Source organism: Anabrus simplex, chromosome 1 (genome assembly GCF_040414725.1).
Source record: "Anabrus simplex isolate iqAnaSimp1 chromosome 1, ASM4041472v1, whole genome shotgun sequence".
In the NCBI taxonomy this organism is placed as follows: domain Eukaryota; kingdom Metazoa; phylum Arthropoda; class Insecta; order Orthoptera; family Tettigoniidae; genus Anabrus; species Anabrus simplex.
Window position 1 is genome coordinate 1,562,679,121 of NC_090265.1, and position 25,014 is coordinate 1,562,704,134.

General features: G+C 41.4%; 1 protein-coding gene across 1 annotated transcript in view; it reads right to left on the reverse strand.

The window, feature by feature from the left end:
* LOC136880733 (paired mesoderm homeobox protein 2) overlaps positions 1-25,014 on the reverse strand; it is a 214,391-nt gene that overhangs the window by 74,934 nt on the left and 114,443 nt on the right. The window contains exon 2 of the mRNA XM_067153321.2: positions 4,505-4,686. Coding sequence (XP_067009422.2) covers positions 4,505-4,686 — 182 coding nt within the window. The remainder of the gene's footprint in view (positions 1-4,504; positions 4,687-25,014) is intronic.

Here is a 25,014-nt window from a genome sequence, read left to right on the forward strand (position 1 = left end):
TGCCCTTAAGACGGTAGAGGTGGGATCCCTCTCTGAGCCCGAGGAAAAAACCAACCCTGGAGGGTAAACAGATTAAGAAAGAAAGAAAGAAAGAAAGAAAGAAAGAAAGAAAGAAAGAAAGAAAAAGGAAATCTTAACCCAATACTAAGGATACCATTTGTCCAAGATGTCGCAAATTAAATACATGAAATAACAACATTCACAGTATTAATAATATCAAATAGCTGGATAACATCATATGAATCTAGTGTATCTTTCCCGACGTGAGCACCAAAATTCTCAACTAGGTAAAATTGTTACAAGTTCCTCAGGATTATCCGTAGTGACCAGCCATAAGACAGGAGTTGAGGTTGTAGTTGATTCAGCGGTATAACAGTAGTGACTCCTTACGAGAGTAGATGAAGAGCTCCAAGTGTGTTAGAGACTGAATCAACATCCTTTTCTCTAAGTTCTTCCTGAGTAGCGGGCCAACATGACGAAAAACAGCTTCCTACATTCCTTTTAGCTTCCGATAAATCATGTTCGCACTTGTCAGCCCATAAAAGATGCTGTATGGCGGTGTGGTGGATACAAAGAGGAGACTGTTAATAACAGCGTCTGGAGTAGTTCCTATCAGCTCCAGCTTAGCGCCACCGTACAGCCTCGCAATATCCGTCCGCACTGGGGCGGAACTGTCTCTGTGTTCCGCGACATTTACAGCATGTCGCGTCCTCGCGGTAACGAGCTACCCCTATCGGTGAGTGTGGCCTCGGGGTATAAATAAAAATAATAATAGCACAAGAAATACAATCAAATGCTGTGGGCCAGTCAAACAACACTGGTTCGCGGCATGCGTCAGTGAGTCAGGTGAGTTTGCCACGGATACAGTTCACTTGCGCCAACCTTCACGTCCGACCTACCACAATACTAGGTTTGTGAGGCCCCTTTCGTAGCCCTTCCCTTTCTTTGCTCATACTTCTATTCTCGTAGGGCCGGACCTCTTTTATTTTTCACTTGTGATAAGAGTTAAGAAGGGATGATTACCGGGCGAGCGCCGTGCGGTTAGGGGCACGCAGCTGTGAGCTCGCATCGGGAGATAGTGGGTTCGAATCCCACTGTCGGCAGCCCTGAAGATGGTTTTCCGTGGTTTCCCATTTTTTTGCTAGTGGATTTACGTCGCACTGACACAGACAGGTCTTATTGCGACGATGGGATAGGAAAGGCCTAGGAGTTGGAAGGAAGCACTTGTGGCCTTAAACTATAACCCCAGCATTTGTCTGGTGTGAAAATGGGAAACCACGCAAAACCATCTTCAGGGCTGCTGACAGTGGGATTCGAACCGCTATCTCCCGGATGTAAGCTTACAGACGCGCACCCCTAACTGCACGGTCAACTCGCCCGGTGGTTTCCCATTTTCACACCAGGCAAATGCTGCAGCTGTACCTTAATTCAAGGCTACGGCCGCTTCCTTCCCATTTCTAGACCTTTCCTGTCCCATCGTCGCCATAAGACATATCTGTTTCGGTGCGACGTAAAGCATAGAAGGGATGATTGCCTAATTGTACTTCCCCTTGAAACAATAAACAGTAGTCACTAACATCACCAACTCTCTTTCTACAGATCAAATAGACGGGGCGAGATGGTCGTACGGTTAGGGGAGTTCGAACCCCACTGTCGACATCCCTGAAGATGGTTTTCCGTAGTTTCCCATTTTCAGACAAGGCAAACGCTGAGGCTGTACCTTAATTAAGGCCACGGCCGCTTCTTTCCCGCAAAAGAACAACAGCAATCACAAAACATTCATCTCCACTTGCATAGCAGAGGTTCCTTGGATTCTGTAACATTATTCTGATAAGAGAGTAGCTGAATATCAGATGCTAATTTTCAGTTTACGAGGAGTTTGAGCGCTAAATATCGAGAACTTTCACACTTTCAGATTATTATACCACAAAAATAATCAGAATTTCCTCTTTATTTTCGTATATCATTTTTTTAAAAAAAGCTCCTAGAAAGATTTTGGACATTCATTAAGTTATATTTGAATATTTTTCCCTTGTATTATCGATACCTGTGGTAATTTGAATCAATCTGACACACTTGGCTGTGATTTCTACCGATTTTGCTTCATTCTTTACGTTGCCATAACAACCTGGCTCCTGTGGAATTCAGAGTTTGGCCTGTGATCAATCAATCAATCAATCAATCAATCAATCAATCAATCAATCAATCAATCAATCAATCAATCAATCAATACTGATCTGCATTTAGGGCAGTCGCCCAGGTGGCAGATTCCCTATCTGTTGCTTTCCTAGCCTTTTCCGAAATGATTTCAAAGAAATTAGAAATTTATTGAGCATCTCCCTTGGTAAGTTATTCCAATCCCTAACTCCCCTTCCTATAAATGAATATTTGCCCCAGTTTGTCCTCTTGAATTCCAACTTTATCTTCATATTGTGATCTTTCCTACTTTTATAAACGCCATTCAAACTTATTCGTCTACTAATGTCATTCCACGCCATCTCTCCGCTGACAGCTCGGAACATACAACTTAGTCGAGCAGCTCTTCTTCTTTCTCTCAATTCTTCCCAACCCAAACATTGCAACATTTTTGTAACGCTACTCTTTTGTCGGAAATTACCCAGAACAAATCGAGCTGCTTTTCTTTGGATTTTTTCCAGTTCTTGAATCAGATAATCCTGGTGAGGGTCCCATACACTGGAACCATACTCTAGTTGGGGTCTTACCAGAGACTTATATGCCCTCTCCTTTACATCCTTACTACAACCCCTAAACACCCTCATAACCATGTGCAGAGATCGGTACCCTTTATTTACAATCCCATTTATGTGATTACCCCAATGAAGATCTTTCCTTATATTAACACCTAGATACTTACAATGATCCCCAAGAGGAACTTTCACCCCATCAACGCAGTAATTAAAACTGAGAGGACTTTTCCTATTTGTGAAACTCACAACCTGACATTTAACCCCGTTTATCAACATACCATTGCCTGCTGTCCATCTCACAACATTTTCGAGGTCACGTTGCAGTTGCTCACAATCTTGTAACTTATTTATCACTCTATAGAGAATAACATCATCCGCAAAAAGCCTTACCTCCGATTCCACTCCTTTACTCATATCATTTATATATATAAGAAAACATAAAGGTCCGATAACACTGCCCTGAGAAACTCCCCTCTCAACTATTACAGGGTCAGACAAAACTTCACCTATTCTAACTCTCTGAGATCTATTTTGTAGTAGAAATATAGCAACCCATTCAGTCACTCTTTTGTCTAGTCCAATTGCACTCATTTTTGCCAGTAGTCTCCCATGATCCACCCTATCAAATGCTTTAGACAGGTCAATCGCGATACAGTCCATTTGACCTCCAGAATCCAAGATATCTGCTATATCTTGCTGGAATCCTACAAGTTGAGCTTCAGTGGAATAATCTTTCCTAAAACCGAATTGCCTTCTATCGAACCAGTTGTTAATTTCACAATTAGTTTAGAACCATTGGATTTTCAAATAAAGTATGTAACTGTATCTCAGAAACTACAACAGATAATATTCACATTTATAGCAGTTTGAAGAAACTATGGAAGTAGTCCTCTGACCGCGTGAATTCGATAAAACACTGTTTGTTCCCCCTCAAAAAGCATTTTAAGTAAAATTAAATCATACATCTTATTCAAATAATGAGGGTCACTTATCCTTCAGGGAATCAAAAAAAAAAAAAAGATGCCAAGAATAGATTAAATATTTTCCTAGTACGGAACGCGTCTTCACTGACGTCTAGGCTACCTATCACAGCTAATGGTCGATGTGTCAAGGATTCAAGCGGCCTTCAAGCTAAGGGTTATCTATCTATCTATCTATCTATCTATCTATACATACATACATACATACATACATACATACATACATACATACATACATACATACATACATACATACATACATACATACATACATACATACATACATACATACATACATACATACATACATACATACATACATACATACATACATACATACATATATACTGAGCATTTCAGTGTTATAGGTGTGGACGTTCCAGAGATGGAGGAACATAATTTTTAGCAATTTAAACTTTAGCGAGACAGGGAATTACTAAGCCCTAGGTGTACAGTACGGGCAGCGTGTCTTTATCTTACCCGAAGGCCATGAGTTCGATTTCTGGCTCGTCCGAGGATTGTAGTTATCGACTGAGGACTAACCGAGGAGTTGTCTGATATGAGAGGACAACAGTACGAGGATGCTGTGCTGACCACGTGGCAAGACTTCTCTCTGGGCGGTCCAAGTTCCGCGACGGACTGTGCATGCCGCGGGTTTGTTTTGCTTTAAATACGGTAATCCAGCAATGATATGATGGGCATCTCTTAAGATCTGTAGTTCAAGGGACAGATTGCCTGTTTATAACATTGACTACAAAAATATTGTAACATTATTTGAAGATATTATCATTAGTGTAATCTGGAAGGGAGGGTTACCTGTACTCGTGCCTCGCTGAGGTTCACCCGCCGCGCCAATTCCTCGCGCACGAAGGCGTCAGGGTAATGCGTGCGCTCGAACACCCTCTCCAGTGCTGACAACTGCCCCGTACTGAACGTTGTCCGGTTCCTCCTGGGCTTCTTCCGCTTTCCCTGCTCCTCCACACCGCACAGCTCCTCTTCTGCAACACACCAGATCCAGAGGACGAGTGAACATTTGAAATACTCTCTTTTAATAATTTATTCTTGTTGACACTTCAGCAGTCCACTACCACCTACCAGCAGAGAAAAACTAATAAATTAAGAATGTAACAAGTTAATTGTGCGTCCGCTTATAGTGCGCTACTTTTAATAGATTAGATCGAAGAAATGAACTGCATAAATAACGCCCTCTATGTGTGCGGTATACAATTTAACAAACAGTAGAAAAAACATAAAGGATGCATCATATTTCAAATAAGTGTTTTCTTAAAGTACATAGGTTTTTTGCGATTAGCTTAATTATGTTGCTTTTGCTTGTAACACAATCCAGCATGTAGGCCTATTATTATTTTCTTGTAGGGAATGACGAAACAGCGAAACACGACAAACGGTATCGTGCGTGACTGGCTGTATTTCCTAGTCACCTCTGCCTGCAATACGAAGTAATATGAGGACTTTCAGTTCTACACCCCACTACTACTCAGCGAGTTTGCTCCGTGGTTCGAGGCATATAGCTCTTAGCTTGTATTCGGGAGGTAGTGGGTTCAAACCCCACTGTCGGCAGCTCTGAAGATGGTTTTCCGTTGTTCCCCATTTTCACACCATTAAGGCCACGGCCGCTTTCTTTCCACCCCTAGACCTTTCCTTTCCCATTGTCTCCACAAGTCCGATCTGTGTCGGTGCGACCTAAAGCCAATTGAATAATAATAGAAATCTACCGACACAAGGCTGACGTATTTGAGCACCTTCAAATACCACCGGACTGAGCCAGGATCGCACTTGCCAAGTTGGGGTCAGAATACCAGCACCTCAACCATCTGATCCACTCAGCCCGGCTAAACTATTTTTATTAATACACATTATTAATAACAACTACACTTAATGTAATTAATAAAATAATCTAACCTATATTAAAAATATAATACACTGGCGGAATAAATATCCAAACACCAAGAAGGCGTTGTGCTAGATTAACGAACGTTGGTAGGCGTGTTTATACATCTGAAAGATGACGATTCATATTTCCCGCAAATCGCATTATCGTGGCGGTAGGAACGGCCCAATGACGTTGCACATCAGGTTTGCTTGAAATATGGGCTGTAGTGTGCGAGAGTGTTAACCACATCTATCCCAGGACTATGTGGTAACAGCCCCCAGCGAACCCACGTTTTAGCGCCAAACGATTAGGTCTCCGATATAACTAGACATAGCCCTACTGCGACATATTCCTCAAAGGCACAGCATAAAAGTAATAAACGACCTCGGATCGAGGCACCAACCAGTGATATTTACACTGGATGGGAACCCAGAGGAATATCAGAATAATCCCAAGCGTCGGCTCAACTATAAATCAGCAAAATGGGGTAAATTTGAAAGAAAACTCGATTCACTCCTACAGGCATACAAATAGGAAGCCCAGCCCAAGTGGAAGAATGAATAAAAACACTCATAAATGCGATCCAGGCAGCCACAACAGTGAGCATCCCAGTACACAAACCTAAACACCACACTAACATCGAGATACCGGCCTACATTAAAGATCTAATACACAAGCGCAACCAACACAGGCGCAACTGGGCCCGATATCACCGCGATGAAGACCGGGAACTTAAAAACCAACTCAGAACAGAAATCGAAACCGAACTAATGGAATACAGGTCGCAGATCTGGAATAACAAACTGAGTACGTTTGACACAAACATCAGACCGGTGTGGAACTTAGCGAGATATTTCACGCGAGAACCACATACGAAAACTCACTGACTCACTGGAAGCGGCTTTTACGCCCAATGACGAACCGTCCGATCCTTTCACTAGACAAACAGAGGCCAAGGTAGCGGAATTCCTAGCAAACGCACCTAAGCCCGAGGTTAAGAAGACTAATATCCACGAAATTAAGTGGATAATAGATCACCTTAAGCCGAAGAAGGCACCCGGCCAGGACGAGATTCAGAACATAATACTCAAGAAGCTCAGAACGCCCTCACACTACTCACCAAGATATACAATGCAATGTTACAATTGCAGTATTATCCAGAACAGTGGAAAAAGGCGAGAATCCTTGTGTTTGGGAAACCAGGCAAGGACAAATCTGACCCCAATAATTACAGACCCATCAGCCTCCTGGACGCCCTCAGCAAAGTATTCGAGAAAATACTACTGAAAAGACTAATAGCACATATCAAAGAAAAAGGAATCATTCGAAATGAACAATTTAGTTTTAGGAATGGCCACTCCGCCCCGCAACTGCTTGCCCGGGTCATAGAACAAGCGACCATCGGACTAAACAAGCGGAGGGACACAGGCACGGTATTCCTTGATATCCAGAAGGCATTCGATAAAGTGTGGCACGAAGGCCTTTTAGCGAAATTAATAGACCTCGAATTCCACCCAGGGTACAAAAGATTAAATCATACCTGGAAGGCCGAAAGAGTTTCAAGTCACAACAGACTGTCAAGCAAGCGACCGATTAGGGCGGGCATAGCCCAAGGATCACTAATAGGCCCAATCCTGTTCATCCTATTTATGAACGGCATGCCGACAGCGGAACTCGCTACCACGCACCTCTACGCGGATGACAGTGCTATCACAGTACAACACCCTCATCTGGCATGCACCCGAAAGAGACTACAAGTAGCACTGAGAACTCTCGAGCCCTGGCTAACCAAATGGTGCATCAAGGTCAATGTTGACAAATGCCAAGCTGTGTTGTTCACTGGGAAGAACATAGGTCAGCCAAAATCAAACCGCTCAAACTATTTAATCAAGACATTGCATGGCACGACAAAGTCAAATATGTAAGAGTAGTCCTAGATAGGAAACTAACCAAGCTACATCACATTAAAGACATCCAGCGGAGAACACACGCACGACTGACACAGCTCTATCCTATACTGAATAAAAGGCCCAGTATTAACAAGAGAGTAGCAATTAACATGTACAAGGCCTTAATTAGGCCAATAATAACGTACGCAGCTCCCGCCTGGGGCCACACTGCTATGACGAACCTGGATAAGCTGGAATTAATACAAAATAAATGCATCCGAGCAGCGGCTAGACTCCCGTTTGACACACCAATACGCTACCTACGCGAAATTGCGAAAGTCAGCTCGATAAGGCAACACATACGAAAACAAACACTCCGAATATACACGAAATCATGGGGTAACAAGATCAACCCAGTAGTCAGTGGAATAGGACGCTACGACATCGATCTATACACCAAATACCCCATGCCGAAACACATTCTGTTCAGCCACAGGGTTAAGAGGCCCGAAGTCCGAAAGCGCCCTCCCTCCTAAGCTGACACCAACTCACTACACCGCACCACTTAATATTACGCACGCACACCACACTGTAAACACCTGTATATATGTACATGACTATTTATCTGTGTCTTTAACCTACATTATGTTATGTTACAGATCTAGCCACCACAGGGAACCAAGTGAGGGAGGACTGAGAGAAGAAACACACAATGACGAAGTCAACACAGCCATAATAAGAGACGACGCAATCCACCCCCGCCCCCCGCCAGTGACAAGGGAGTGGACAGAAAACCCACCCTTGCAACTATTGTTTAATTGTTTACTTGTTTTACAGGACATGAGGGCGGAAAAAATAATGAAATTCAAGAGAGTGTGTCCCAGTGTCAAGAAGTAACAGTGTTTACAGATGTGAGACAGTGAGTGATAATTCTAATTGAGTGTAATGCACGTACTGATGCATAAAATTCAGAATAAAGTAAAGCTTGGTGGAAACAGAAGTGAAATATTGTGTCAGCACCTAGCTGTCGCCAAACTTTAGGCAGAGCCGCGTACGTCACATAAACTGCAAAGGAAAAACGCAGCGCTATGACGCTGTAATTTTTTTTGTTCTAGTAACTTCCAGAGGCCTTGCATAGACAGCACCCTTAAAGTCGTAGGAGATTCACGAGAGCCAATCAGCTTAAAACACATCACAGTTATCAAGTAGTAGGGGTTGATATTTGGGAAGAACGCTGGTAACTTCTAGAAAGACAGACTAGACATTATAAGTTGGAGTTTTGGGGCGTAGCGGGGGAGATGTTCTGTAGCCGTGACCGAGTTCGTATCGAGAGAAACTCTGTATCGGTGGTTGAGTTCATATCGAGGAGAAGCTTTGTAACCGTGATCGAGTTTTTATCGGAGAGAAGCTCCGCATATGGTGTGAGAATAGGGTTCTGAAAGACGGTATAATCTCATTGGTAGTAAGTGAACCGGCAGGAAGTTCAGAGAGAGAGAGACAAAGACTTGACAGAAAATAATTTGAGAGTTTAGACGCAACAGGGTGATAAGCGGTACTACAGACATTAAGTCCAGTAGAGGAGCCCTTTAGTAAGCTGAACAGATACTCAATGAGGAGAGACCCAATCTTTGGTGCGGCTCCTTCTTCGCTAAAAGGCCAAGAGTTCGAATCTGTGGATCTGAATTTTCGTTCGAACAGTCAGCCAGGCGTTCGAAGTTGCATTGGCGTTCGGAAGAATGAAGAAAGAAGAGAGAGGACATCCAACCGAGCTAAGTATTAACTGTATTTAAGAGACTAAAGAGTGAGCCTGACTTCAAGATATTTTCAAAGGGAACTTAAAATAGTTCTAGTCTCAATCATTGATTTGTGGGTAGGGAGTTCCCTCAGTAAAGACCAGAAAAGTATAATTTGTATATAAGAAAAGTGTATGTAGAACGATTAAGAATTATTAATACATGGTGACATTTTTGGTGATAGGTCAATCTGATTTGTTGTGTATTGCTCCTAAAATCGAACTCAAGTCCCTAGCCTGCCCAGTTCTTAGGATCACGACATATTTGGGAGGGCAATCCTTTCCTCAAGACTTTCAACACCTTGTGGAATAGCTTCTGGTTCTCTGCTGCGGATGATTCTATGAAGTGACCATACTCCTCCCATGTTTCTATCTTGGCCTTCTTGACCGTATCCTTCACTCTTATTGTCTTTGTATGCCTGGTAGACTGCACCCTCGTTGGCGGGCATTTCATTTATCCAGAGCGCCTTTTTCACTTCTACTTTGCATTCTTCCGTCCACTAGCGAGTGGTCTTCTTCCCTTGGGCAGACTTGCTAGTTGCTGCCGTGAGAATGATAGACCTATTATTAAAGTATTTCCACATTTCCTCTGTTTTGTCTCTCTCTCTCTCTCTCTCTCTCTCTCTCTGTGGTTCCTGTTCCTCAAACTGAGATACCGCCATAGCGAATTCTCTCTGCTGTTCTTTGTTTCTCAGTTTGTGTGACTTTATTTTTTGTTTTCTCTCGCTTCTTCCTTCTTTTCTTCCCAGGACAATCGGTGACCATGTCTATCGTTAGCAGGTAGTGATCACTTCTACTCTGGTGTCTCTGTTGGGCTCCCTCTATGGGCGTAATCTATGATAGATCGCTCATTTCTGGAAGTCTCTACTCGGATGAATTTGTGGTGATTTCTGGAATATGTTTACAATAACGAGGTTACTCGCAACACATATCTGTAGTAGACGTTCGTCATTGTTGTTCAGGATAGCTCCCCATGTGTTCTATAGCACCGTGCCACCCCTCAAGGTTGTGCATCACTTCTCACTTAATTGATGTTTTTTTCTGAAGGAGACTAAAATTCATCTTTCCCCGCTGGTGTTTCGTCTTCATTAGCTCTATGTACTATAATCACAGACATGAGGTTACCACCTTCCACTACACCCATTATCACAATTATTTCATTGAAAAATCCATCTGTTGACGTTCTATACCCTTTCCTTCCACACAATGAAACGTACACCGGACTTTGCACAATCCGTTTTTGATACCCCACTGTAGAATAAAAAGCGGTCATCATCCAGAAGGAAGAAATAGAAGTATTGACCACCGTTAAAGCAAGAAAGATCCAGTACCTGGGACACATCTTGCGGAACAACAGCAAATACAATCTCCTTCAGACCATCCTGCAAGGAAAAATTCCAGGAAAAAGAAGCGTTGGCCGAAGAAGGATATCCTGGATTAAGAACATCAGAACGTGGACCTCTAAAACATCTACAGATCTTTTTCGAGCCGCAGTTGACAGGACGAGCACAGCCAAGATGGTTGCCAACATCCGGAACGGATAGGAACCAGAAGAAGAAGAATCCAGAGTTTGACTACCTTGGCCTTTCGTTTTGGTCTTTGTGATGGCTACGTATTGTACCTTTGTTCATGTTCATGAGATCTCATGCACTACTGTATTTCGAGTTCATTTCCATCGATAATTCTAATGTTAATTATAATGTTCCATGTTCCACAGTGCGTATTCCTATATCCTCGCCAGTTTGCTTTTCTTATAATCAGTCCGGCTGGCTTTCTTTTGCTTTGAATCGTTCAGTTTCGGGGGGAGTTGCCTCTCACCCTAATGCAGAATGAGGAGCTAGTTTCACCATAACATCATGAAAATGTTCTATGTGGATCAGAGTTTCGGCCTTCGGATCCCGAGATAGTGGGTTTAAACCCGATAGAGGAGGTCGGTAAGGGCGAGAAAAAGTCAATTCGACACTTCATGTCTTACGATGTCGGCATGTAAGAGATCTCTGGTGACACAGTTGGTAGCTTAATAATAATAATAATAATTTTATTGTTTTTACGCTCCACCAATTACTTCTGAAGGTTTTCGGAGACGCCGAGGTGCCGAAAGTTTGTCCCGCAGGAGTTTTTTACATGCCAGTAAATCTACTGACATGAGTCTGACATACTTGAGCACCTTCAAATATCACCGGACTGAGCCAGGATCGAACCGGGTATTCACCCGACAAAATTAATTAAAACTCAGCCGTAGACGCCCAAGAGATATTAGGTTTACTGTGCCACGTAGTAGGCCTAGAGTAAAACGGAATTTCGAAACTGACGAGCAGACAGCCAGATGGTGTCAAATTAAAATGTTTGCACACGGTTGCTGAGGCCATACGATTATTAATGAATTAATATCAACAGAAACATAACATAACCTCTTCACTTATTATTATCACCAAATAATAGCCCGGAACACACGAAAATTTGAATAAATTCCTTTTTAAATGCAAAAGGCATGCAAATTTCTAACCTAATATTCCTTAACTTATTACTCAGAATATCATTCACATTTACCCTATAAGCCTCAAAACAATAACATAAAGGTGAATAAAACATTAAAACACTATGGGGAACTTAAATCTCGCCATACACACAATGGAGTATTATTGTTATTCATTTTACGTCTCGCTAACTACTTTTAAAATTTTCAGAGACGCCGAGATGCCGGAATTTTGTCCCGCAAGAGTTATTTCACGAGCCGGTAAATCTACCAACAGAAGGCAGGCGGATTTAATCACCTTCAAATATCACCGGACAAATAGTCTTTTGTGCTTTAACATCGCATTAACGCAGATGCTTCTTCTTGCTATTTGCTTTACGTCGCACCAACACAGATAGGTCTTATAGCGACGATGGGACAGGAAAGGGCTAGGACTTGGAAGGAAGTCGCCGTGGCATTAATTAAGGTACAGCTTCAGCATTTGACTGGTGTGAAAATGGGAAACCACGGAAAACCATATTCAGGGCTGCCGACAGTGGGGTTCGAACCCACTATCTCCCGAATACTGGATACTGGCCGCACTTAAGCGACTGTAGCTATCGAGCTCGGTTTAACGCTGATGACGCTAGGGTGGGAAGGGGTTGGGACTGCGAAGCAAACGTGGCCCTAATTAAGGGACAGCTTGGTGTGATAAACCATGAAAGAAAACCAACTTCAGGTCTGCCGATGGCGGGGATCGATCCCACCACCGCCCACGCCTCGAAAAGCAGTCCACCGGGCTGAGCTAGGATCGAACCCACCAACTTGTGCTCAGAAGGTCAGCGCTTCTACCATCTCATCCACTCAGTCAGGCGAATATTGTTTTGTTCATCGTTGAAAAGATTTCATAATATTTAATTTTTTTAGGGGATAAAACAACCAGCCCCATCTAACTCTTAGGGGAAATGGTTACTGCTTTCAGATCTCAACCACCGTATTGTCAGTTCTTCTTCTGTACCGCGAGATGCGTTAAGCCACGTTGTCTATTCGAGACTCCTCTGTTCCGCCATATGACATGTGACGCCACTAACAACGCTGTATAGATCATTCAACTTCGTTACTGAACACGCTGACTGATTAAATTAGATTCTAAGTGTCAAACTTAAATTCTTATCCAATCTGATTTCAGATATCTCTAGAAGAGATTTCGTAATGTCACAATTGACGTTAAATAATAATTTAACTTTCCAGCTTTCTGCTTGCTGTACATGTTGCCACCGCCAAGTTGTTATGAAATACTTTTGGCAACGACGAAGATTTTAACGAATAAAATCTACACGAGTACAATATTTTTCCGTTTTCAACAATTTCATTTTCAAGTGTAGTAATGTTATACTTAAACTAGAATACAGATAATAATAATAATAATAATAATAATAATAATAATAATAATAATAATAATAATAATAATAATAATAACAATAATAATATGGATATGAATTATGTGGATAACAACAGGCTGACAAAGGAACTTCTAAACCTAGCACCACAATATGAAGGTAATGTCCAAATTCAAGACGACAAATTGGGGCAAATAGGTAGGGGAGTTAGGGATGGGAACAACTTACCTAGGGAGGCGTTCAATACATTTCCAATGTCATTGAAATCATTTAAGAAAAGTCTAGGGAAACAACAGATAGGGAATCTGCCACCTCGGCGCCTGCCATAAATGCAGATCAGTATTGATTGATTGATTGATTGATTGATTGATTGATTGATTGAATTATACCTGAAAAATCGCAACAATTGGTTAGTGAAAATAAACGAATATTTACGACAAAATTGTATTACTGGAGAAACCATTCAATAAAGAGCAAAATTTAGAAGATTAGTAAGCAAAAATAAGTTTGCAGAGAAACGTAAACTAAAATGTACAGTACAGGATGGACAGAAGAATACCAAAAGGTATTCAGTGAACGAATGAAGATGTTATTGGGAAGATGAGAAGAAATGAAATGGCGTATGGCTTTTAGTGCTGGGAGTGTCCGAGGACAAGGTCGGCTCGCCAGATGCAGGACGTTTGATTTGACTCCCGTAGGCGACCTGCGCGTCGTGGTGAGGATGAAATGGTGATGAAGACGACACATACACCCAGCCCCCGTGCCAGCGAAATTAACCAATTATGGTTAAAATTCCCGACGCTGCCGGAAATCGAACCCGGGACCCATGTCACCAAAGGCCAACTCGGTAACTATTTAGCCATGGAGCCGGACAGATGAGAATAAAAGGAGCATTGTACTAAATGTTCAAATGCGCTCCTTAGATGGGCATACAAACTCATTAATATCTATATAGGGCCTATATAAAATAAGAGTTTTGTCTGTACATTGCTCAGAATTTGAAAAGAATGGTATTTCTGTACCGGTCATGTCCATAGTAACAAGAAAATGCACTTTTTACTTTTCCGTAATTTCTGTCTGTCTGTCTGTCTGTCTGTCTGTCTGTCTGTCTGTCTGTCTGTCTGTCTGTCTGTCTGTCTATCTGTCTGTCTGTATGTATGTACACACATCACGAGAAAACGGTTGAAGAGAATTTAATGAAAAGTGGTATGTGAAGTCGGGGGATGAGCCTCTACAATCTAGGCTATAAATCATTTTACTCACGCTGAGTGAAATGGTAGTTTAGGGGAAGGCCTAATATTGAATTCTCAACTATTTATGTTATTAGTGGTATAATGAAAATCGGTATGTGAAGTCGGGGGATGAGCCTCTACAATCTAGGCTATAAATCATTTTACTCACGTTGAGTGAAATGGTAGTTTAGGGAAAGGCCTAAAATGTAATTCTCAAATATTGTTGTTATTAGTAGTCCTATCTTGATGAAAATCGGTATGCGAAGTCAGGAAATAAGTCGCTATAGTCTAGGCTGTAAATTATTTTATTCACGCTGAGTGAAATGGTAGTTTAGGGGATGGCCTAAAATGTAATTCTCAAATATGTCTTATTAGAGGTGTAATCGATGAATGCTACATAACTAAGGTTATATAGTATTAAATTTCCTATTATTCATGTCATATACATTGTTACCGTACTGGCTATGATCACAAAGATGTTCATGAATTTGGATTTTTGTTACTACTGTAAGTCCATATCAGCGCCGAGTAACGAGAAAATGGGTACACAGTATTTAATGAAAATCGGTATGTAAAGTCGGAGAATAAGAAACTACAGTTTACGGTGTAATATATTTTACAAATCACAGAGTCGAAAGAAAACTAAATGTGTAGGCCTACAATATAGAAAGCTCATAACATTGATCAACAATAACATTACATTGACCATTGTTTGTCGTGATGTGCTTTGTGTCTTCTGTTGCCCCTCATCTCCGGTAGATAGGACTACTGCTGCATACAGAGTATTTTTTATTTGATTTACGTCGCACCGACATAGATACGTTTTATGGCGACGATTGGATAGGAAAGGGCTAGGAGTGCCTTAGGTCATAATTAAGGTACAGGCCCAGCATTTGACTGGTGTGAGAGTGGGAAACCACGGAATACCATCTTCAGCGCTGCCGACAATGGGGTTCGAATCCACTATCTCTCGGATGCAAGCTCACAGTGCGCACCGCTAACCACACGGTTAACTCGCCCAGTCGTACAGAGTGTAACAGCCTGCCTGAATATTGATGGGAAGTAGCCGGGTAGTTACATAACTTTCTTCTTTAGCATGCCATTCCCCTGGTTTATAAATTTTCTGGTTCGAATCCCACTATCGGCAGCCCTGAAGATGGTTTTCCGTGGTTTCCCATTTTCACACCAGGCAAATGCTGGGGCTGTACCTTAATTAAGGCCACGGCCGCTTCCTTCCAACTCCTAGGCCTTTCCTATCCCATCGTCGCCATAAGACCTATCTGTGTCGGTGCGACGTAAAGCCCCTAGCAAAAAAAAAAAAATAATTTTCTGATACTACTGGTACGTAACACACTGGATCATCATAGCATTCGGGCTATTCAATCCCTACTCTGAGGCACTGATTAGAATGAACAGTGTGCATATTTAGCGGAATAATGGCAGATGAGTGTTCATAGCAATCTGCGACCTGGTCATCCCAGCTCTGGAACTTTGGACTATTAGGTTGGAACCGCAATCTAACCGCAGCACTGTTCGTTAAAAGTGATAAAACGTGCGGCTTTCCTTTTGATCGAGTATTTTATATGATAGCATTGCTTTTAATCGCTACATTCAAACTTACGTTTTTGTAATGACCTATGTTGATTTCAGTTAGGAAAACCACAAAGTCAGTCTTTCTGAGTATCCCGTAGCGAAGCACGGGTACATCAGCTAGTTATTAATAATAATAATAACAATAATAACAATACCGAACGATTTGGCCATGCGGTTAGGGGCGCGCAGCTGTGAGCTTGCATTTGGGAGACAGTGGGTCTGAACCCCACTGTCGGCAGCCCTGAAGAGGGTTTTCCATGGTTTCCCATTTTCACACCAGGCAAATGCTAGGGCTGTGCCTTAATTAAGGCCACGGCCACTTCCTTCCCACTCCTAACACTTTCCTATCCTATCGTCGCCATAAGACCTATCTGTGTCGTTGCGACGTAAAGCAAATTGCAAAGATAAAACAATCTGTTGAACACAGTTACCGTGTGTAGACATTTCGATTCGATGTCATTTTGACAGTCTGCGTGTCGATTTCACTGTTCCGTTTCGCTCTCCCAGATGACAGAGACACTGGAACTTGATTGCCATGACCTAGCGCTGAGGTTTAATTCATTTTACCGCAGTTTTACCGCGTAAACACCGAATCTGTCACCAGCAATCCCTTACATGCAGACATCCAGCTTCTGAAAATGACTAGAATGAATAGTATTGTCCGCCTCTGTGGTGTAGTGGTTAGCGTGATTAGCTGCCACCCCCGGAGGCCCGGGTTCGATTCCCGGCTCTGCCACGAAATTTGAAAAGTGGTATGAGGGCTGGAACGGGGTCACTCAGCCTCGGGAAGTCAACTGAGTAGAGGTGGGTTCGATTCCCACCTCAGCCATCCTGGAAGTGGTTTTCCGTGGTTTCCCACTTCTCCTCCAGGCGAATGCCGGGATGGAACCTAACATAAGGCCACGGCCGCTTCCTTCCCTCTTCCTTGCCTATCCCTTCCAATCTTCCCATCCCTCCACAAGGCCCCTGTTCAGCATAGCAGGTGAGGCCGCCTGGGCGAGGTACTGGTCATACTCCCCAGTTGTATCCCCCGACCAAGAGTCTGTAGCTCCAGGACACTGCTCGTGAGGCGGTAGAGGTGGGATCCCTCGCTAAGTCGGAGGGAAAAACCGAACCTGGAGGCTAAACAGATGATGATGATGATGAATAGTATTAAAAAAAACAGGTATCTAAAATACGTACAAAAATCAAATTTTAATGATAAAAGTCGAGGGATTTGAAAGGGAAGTAACTATCCGTAAAGGAGTGAGGAATGTTTGCAATTTGTCCTGCCTCGTTTTTAAAGTTTGTGTAGACCAGGCTGTAAAGCGAATCAAAGATCATGGAGGAATCAAAACTCTGAGATTAATGAATGCCACAGTGAGCACCTACTTTATCGGAGTCCACAGAGGATCTACAGAAACAATATGGATTTAGTCTTGGAGAAAGAGTTTAAACTGAGAAACAAAATCTAAAACAGAATTAATAGACTGGAGTGGAATGAAGTGAGGTGATGCAAACTAAGAAAATTATTGAAGGTAGCAGATGAAATACTTTGCTTGCGTAGTAGAATAACGAACGATAACAGAAGTAAAGAGGACAGACAAAGAAGGCATTTTTAAGAAAAGAAATGTTCTCACAGCGAACACAGGTATGCATGTTTTCAAGATCATTGAAGACTTTACTGAAGAGCATGGCAATGCATGGAAGTGAAACGCAGTGCAGAAAGTAGGAGATGCGTTTGAATGTGGTGTAAGAGAAGAATACTGAAGGTAAGACGGGTAGATCGGATGACAATTGAAGACATACTCAATTGAGTTGACGAGAGGGATACGATTAGGCTAAATCTGACCAAGGAAGGGACAGATTGATAAGACACATCTTTAGATACCTAGGACTTGTTCATCTAGTCTTTAAGTGAAGTATGCATGGTAAGAAGAGACCAAGATAAGTCTCGGTTATGACAAACAGATGTAGTAGTTATGTAGAGGTGAAGAAGTTAACTGAGGATAGGATAGACTAGAGAGCTGCATCAAACAGTGTAGGGAATGTTGAGCCAGACAACTTAATCCTCCTAGTGCCTGGTTACTCAATTATCAGTATCTCTCCAAGGGACTGGTAGTCTCTGTACCATTCTTCCCCAGAATCTGCTCACTATATCGACTCCAGTCAGTTTTCTTTTAACAGCATCTCCTACTGATCGAAAAATAATGAAAAAATATCATTCATTCCATGCCAACTATAGAATACCACCTATATACTATTAATATTTATTTTAGTTATTGTTAATGTTGTAAGGGAGACTGGTAATCAGACCCGTGATTTCTGCTATAACACCGGCCCTTGATGGTAGTGTCATTGTCTAGGGGAGGATTGTCAAGTTGTACTTCCCCTTAAAACAATAATCGCCGCCGCCACCGCCACCACCACCATCACCACCACCACCACCACCACCACCATCACCACCACCACCACCGACACCACCATTGTCTGTGCCTAGGATAGGATGAGAGCCTTAAGGGACTTGGAATGTTATTTTCCTAGTTTTGCTGTTGGATGTTCTGAAAGGAAACTACTCTCTGCATACTGGGACTGGAATCTCTAACTTCCTACGGTCAATGACTTTCAGTGTCCCCCATTATTGCTGTAGACGGGCGGTGATCGACTGCCAAACATATGGAATGCCACCAATATTTAAATATGGCATTAGAGCATAGGTAATCTTCAAGTGGTTCTTAAGTAAAAATTTCATCACTCTCAGAATTCGAACCCAAATCCTTCGGTTTCCGCTCAAACGCACCAATCATTTCCGTTGCGACGGTCGCCACACTCATTCCATGTCCTGCAGATATTTTCGTAGGCAGCTAACACAACATCGAAGAACTGAATATGAATCTCGAGTGCAGCAATTATCCGTAACTATCCGTAATGTAAGCGTTGGGAGAGCATTCTTTCTGATTATATTAGACATGTTTGCGAAATTAATAACTGGTTCGATAGAAGGCAGTTCGATTTTAGGAAAGGTTATTCTACTGAAGCTCAACTTGTAGGATTCCAGCAAGATAACAGATATCTTGGATTCAGGAGGTCAAATGGACTATCGCGATTGACCTGTCTAAGGCATTTGATAGGGTGGTTCATGGGAAACTACTGGCAAAAATGAGTGCAATTGAACTAGACAAAAGAGTGACTGAATGGGCTGCTATATTTCTAGAAAATAGATCTCAGAGAATTAGAGTAGGGGAAACCTTTATCTGACCCTGTAATAATTAAGAGGGGAATTAATCAAGGCAGTATTATTGGACTTTTATGTTTTCTTATATATATATAAATGATAAGAGTAAAGAAGTGGAATCAGAGATAAGGCCTTCTGCGGATGATGTTATTCTGTATAGAGTAATAAATAAGTTATAAGTTACTGCAAAATGACCTCGATAATGTTGTGAGATGGACAGTACGAAATGGTATGATGATAAACGGGATTAAAAGTCAGGTTGTGAGTTTCACAGATAGGAAAAGTCCTCTCAGTTTTAATTACTGCGTTGTTGGGATGAAAGTTCTTTGTGGGAATCATTGTAAGTACCTAGGTGTTAATATGAGGAAAGATCTTCATTGGGGTAATCACATAAATGGGATTGTAAAAAAAGGGTACAGATCTCTGCACATGGTTATGAGGGTGTTTAGGGGTTGTAGTAAGGATGTAAAGGAGAGGGCATATAAGTCTCTGGTAAGACTCCAACTAGAGTATGGTTCCGGTGTATGGGGCTCTCACCATGATTACTTCATTCAAGAAGTGGAATCAACGAAAAGCAGCTCGAATTGTTCTGGGTGATTTCCGACAAAAGAGTAGCGTTACAATAAATGTTGCTAAGTTTGGGTTGGGAAGACTTGGGAGAAAGGAGACGAGCTGCTCGACTAAACGGTATGTTCCGAGCTGTCAGTGGAGAGATGGTGTGGATTGGTAGTAGGAGACGAATAAATTTGAGTGGCGTCTTTAAAAGTAGGAAAGATCACAATATGAAGATAAAGTTGGAATTCAAGAGGACAAATTGGGGCAAATATTTATTTATAGGAAGGGGAGTTAGGGATTGGAATAACTTACCAAGGGAGATGTTCAATAAATTTCCGATTTCTTTGAAATCACTTAAGGAAAGGCTAGTAAACCAACAGATAGGGAATCTGCCACCTGTGCGACTGCCCTAATTGCAGATCAGTATAGTGATTGGATTTAAGTAGGACAGAGCAATTATCTTTTTTATAAAGAATTTTTCTGGTACTCATTTCTCGTGTAGGCTGAGTGAATCTCAAGGCCTTGCCCCTCTCCAGAAGAAGAAGAAGAAGATGATGATGATAATGATGCTTGTTGTTTAAAGGGGCCTAACAAATAGGTCATATGCCCTATCCAGAAGAGGAACTACCGTTTCTAAATACAGTATTTCGACTTCCTGATGGAGAATGGAACCAACTTAACACACATTTACAGCTTCGAGTAGGCAGCCCTATTAAATATATAATCATATAAAGAATCTTTCCTTTTGGTTCTATTTCTTTATTTAACCTCGACTCAGACAGGTCTTATGGCGACGATGGAATATGACAGGGCTAGGACTTAGAAGAAAGCGTCCATAGCCTTTATTAAAGGACAGCCCCGGCATTTGCCTGGTGTGAAAATGAGAAACCACGGTAAACCATCTTCAGGGCTGCTGACAGCGAGGCTCGAATTCACCATCCCCTGAATGGAAGCTCATAGCTAAGTGATCCGAACCGCGCAGAACACCCCCTCAGTAAAGTCTATTATTATTATTATTATTATTATTATTATTATTATTATTATTATTATTATTATTATTATTATTATTATTATTATTATTATTATTGTTAACTTTAACAAGGTCTGAAGGACAACCATATCTCACGTGGCTCAATTTATATAGAAAAATCAATATATTTTTGTTTTTAACAAAAAATAAGGGATTTGGCAAAATTACATCTTTCTGAAATTTGCAAACAATCTGTTTGGTAGGTCTGGCTACAGAGAAAATCTCCTATTACAGAAGATATCTTTACACATTTTTTGTAACGGATAAACGTCGGTTGTGTTTCTCATGATGACGTTAGTGATAAAGCTGTCGTCGAATTTACGGGTGCTGAATAGGCTTCACAATTTTATCGAGGGTTTTATTAGGGGTTTTGGTGAGGTCTGAAGGACATATGAGGAAATGAACTGGACCTTAAAGTAACTGCGTGTGCCAGCATTTATCTAGAACGCTATTGCACTTGTCCCTGAAGTTGTTGAGGAATTCTCAGGATGGCCAACCGGAGAATAACCTACTCTTTCACTGGCAGGGAGAACTTGATACTCTTGTAGGTATGGTGCGACTTGTCTTCCCAGAACACGAGGATCGCAATGTGCGGTAACGAGAACCTAATGGTCACGTACACTACAGGGCCTTTCATTAACTCATGGGAACTATGACTTACATTGTTCACAGATAGCTGACTTATTCTTCTACTTCCGATTTCTGAAGAGATAAGAATATTTTTCTAATGATAGCTCGTGAAACCTCAATTTGAATGCTTAGTTGATAAGGGCATAATTATGTTTCTATCTCATTTTCATACAAAAGATATAATAGATGAACACAATTAACTTCTTATATGTGAACGTCGATACATTACAATATGTACAGTATACTTAAGTGTATGGCAGTTTTAATGATGTTTTTGAATGAAAGCATACTAAAGAGGTCATAAGAATATAATCAAAGGTGCATTTTGTGGTCTTCCAGCCGGATACCGTGCTAAATGAATCAAGCTAGGAATACGACGAAGTAACCAGCAATACGTGAGCATTAATACAAATGTCTTCATACTTTGGGGAAAAAGAAGTGAGCTTTCAGGTACTGTGGATGGGGTAAAGATGGTCAACGTGAATTATGATCTCATATTATCATTGTTTATATTGGCGAGTGTCCATCATTCTCACATTCGTTCTAAAACGCAATATGAAAAACGTTTCCTAAGCTGTCAAAAATAGGTCATCGTTTGGACGAAAACAAGGACAAATTGCTCGACTATTACATCTTACTATTAGATCTTACAATTATCAAGTTCCCGAAAGAAGTAATGGGTATCTGGAACACTGCAAATCGTCTTTCAGTTGGCTCCAATAATCTCACTACTACTATAATAATAATAATAATAATAATAATAATAATAATAATAATAATAATAATAATATCGAGCGAGTTGGCCATGCGGTTAGTATCACGAAGCTGTGAGTTTGCATTCGGGAGATAGTAGATTTGAAAACCACCGTCGGCAGCCCTGAAGGTGGTTTTCCGTGGTTTCCCATTTTCACACCAGGCAAACGCTGGTGCTGTACCCTAATTAAGGCCACGGCCGCTACCTTCCCAATCCTAGCCCTTTCCCATCGTTCCGTCGCCGAAAACCTTCGATGTGTTAGTGCGACGTTAAACCAGTAGATACAACGTAATAATAATAATAATAATAATAATAATAATAATAATAATAATAATAATAATAATCGTATGCTCTTAGCTACTACGTGCAGGAATTTTTATCTGACGTCATATACAGTACATGCTACGTACGTGCCATTTTCTTGTTCCAGTTTATCAGATGGCAGAGGAACGAATTTCTGTTGGGCGATTAACGGCCGAGATTTTCGTATTTTATTAATTTTGTCGGGTTAACACCGAATGTCTCTCCAAAATCCATTTACATGCCGACATTATACGACATGGAGTGCCGAATGGAATAATTTTCGCCCTGCCTGTACAGGGATTGAACCCATGTTCTTGGGATTTGAAGGCAGACACTGTACCGCTAATCCACTCGGGGAGTTAGATTCTCTGTACTTGCAGCAAGTTATACACAGGACAGAAATGCCGGTCCATTGGGATTGAAGGAACAAGAAAGAAATACCCATTTCAACCAGCCATATAAATCAGCAATAGTAGGGATCACGCCCTACCTATGGGTCATGATGTCGCGTTCCAAGGTGCTATCTTAGAACAATAAGTCTAAGACCAACAGAGAGCGAAGTTTTATCCACATTCCTGTTATTTGAGATAACCTGTTGTCGTTGCCCAAGAGCAATTTAGAATTGTAGTGTAGTCATTCTAGTGGATAGTGTAGGCCTATTGCTTGCCTTATTGTTGCTTAATTCTTGTTAATTCCTTTTTATATTTGTTACGTGATAGGATATAATAATAATAATAATAATAATAATAATAATAATAATAATAATAATAATAATAATAATAATAATAATAATAAATTTTAGTGAGGGAGTGTTCTACGCGGTTCGGGTCACCTAGCTGTGAGCTTACATTCGGGAGATGCTGAGTTCGAACCTCACTGTCAGCAGCGTTGAGCGTCACCACTTTCAAGTCTGTACACCCGGAAAACCTGAATTTTTCTGTTATCTAGAGTTTCACGTTCCTCCTCAACTTTTTCATAGCGTATTTGACAATTAGGGTACGCCTAAGTAGAATTGTAGTGTAGTTACTTTATTGGTATGATGTTGCTTGCATTATTGTCGTGCAATCCTTCTGTACCATACACTATTTCTTGCCTTTGATTCTTAGCACAGAATACGTTATTTCATTTTTTGTTGGCATTTTCATATTTCATATTTTTGTGACCAAGATTCAAGAATGGATGGGGAATGCAGGTGTAGGGACTGCAGGTATGAATGGGTATTAAGGCGTTTGAGGAAAGCGATAGAAAGTGTAAGAAAGATAATTAGGCTTCTAGCGGAGGCATAAATGAAGGTAGGCCTCCCTAAAACACAGTACAGGCTACGGTACGTAGACAACAGGGAGGAGAGGAAAAGGGAGAAATTGTGGAAAACAGATGAAAGGAAAATGAGGGCTAAGGGACCTAGTACTCTCTTCATCATTTGTCTTAACCTGACAATACACTTGTTCCCTTTCCTCCACACACAGTTTCCAAACATGCGTAACAACAGAGTTCCCCATGACCAAAGCCTAGACCATATGCCTACTAGTTCATCAGATGAGGAAGAAATCGAAAGTATGAAGAGATAGAAGATTTAATGCAATATATTAGAAGTCACGAGAATCTAATTGTGATGGGAGACTGGAATGCAGTGGTAGGCCAATCCAGCTAATGCAGAAGGAGAATTTGGATTAGGACAAAGGAATGAAATAGGAACTCGACTGGTTGAATTCTGCACCGATCATAATTTATTCCTCGCTAATTCTTGGTTTAAACACCACAAACGACGGCTGTATACGTGGACGAGACTTGGAGACATAGGAAGGTATCAATAGATTTCATTATGATCAGGCAAAGATTCAGAAACCAGGTATTGGATTGCAAGACTTTTCCAGGAGCAGACGTGGACTCTGCCCACAATTTGTTGGTCATGAAATGCCATCTGAAGTTGAAGAAATTGAAGAAAGGAATGCAAGGAGATGAGATCTAGACAAGTTAGAAGGAAAGAGTGTGAGGTATTGTTTTAAGGAACATGTTGCACAATGACTACATAAAAAGGCTGAAGGGAACACAATAGACAAAGAATGGACAGTCGTGAAGAATGAGGGCAGTAGGGCTGCTGAAGAAAGGTTTGGAAGAAAGGAAAGATCCAAATAAGAATCAATGGATAACTCAGGAGATACTAGACTTGATTGACTAACGACGAAAGTACAAGAATGCAAAAAAAGAGGAGGGCAGAAAATAATACAGGCGATTGAGTGCATGTCTGCTAAGGAAGAATGGATGAAAGAGAAGTGCAAGGTTGTTGAAGATTGTATCGTCCTAGGAAAGGTCGATGCTGCATACAGGAAAATCAAGGAAACCTTTGGAGAAAGGAAAAGTGTATGAAATTTAAAAGCTCTGATGGAAAACACTTCTGGGGAAAGAAGACAAGGCAGAAAGATGGCAGGAACATATGATACAATTGTAACAAGGGATAGAACTAGATGACAAAATTCTGGAACAAGAACAGGCCGTTGATGCTGATGAAATGCGAGGCCCAATTTTGAGTTCAGAATTCGGCAAAGCTTTGAGAGACATAAAAAGGAACAAGGCACCTGGATTTG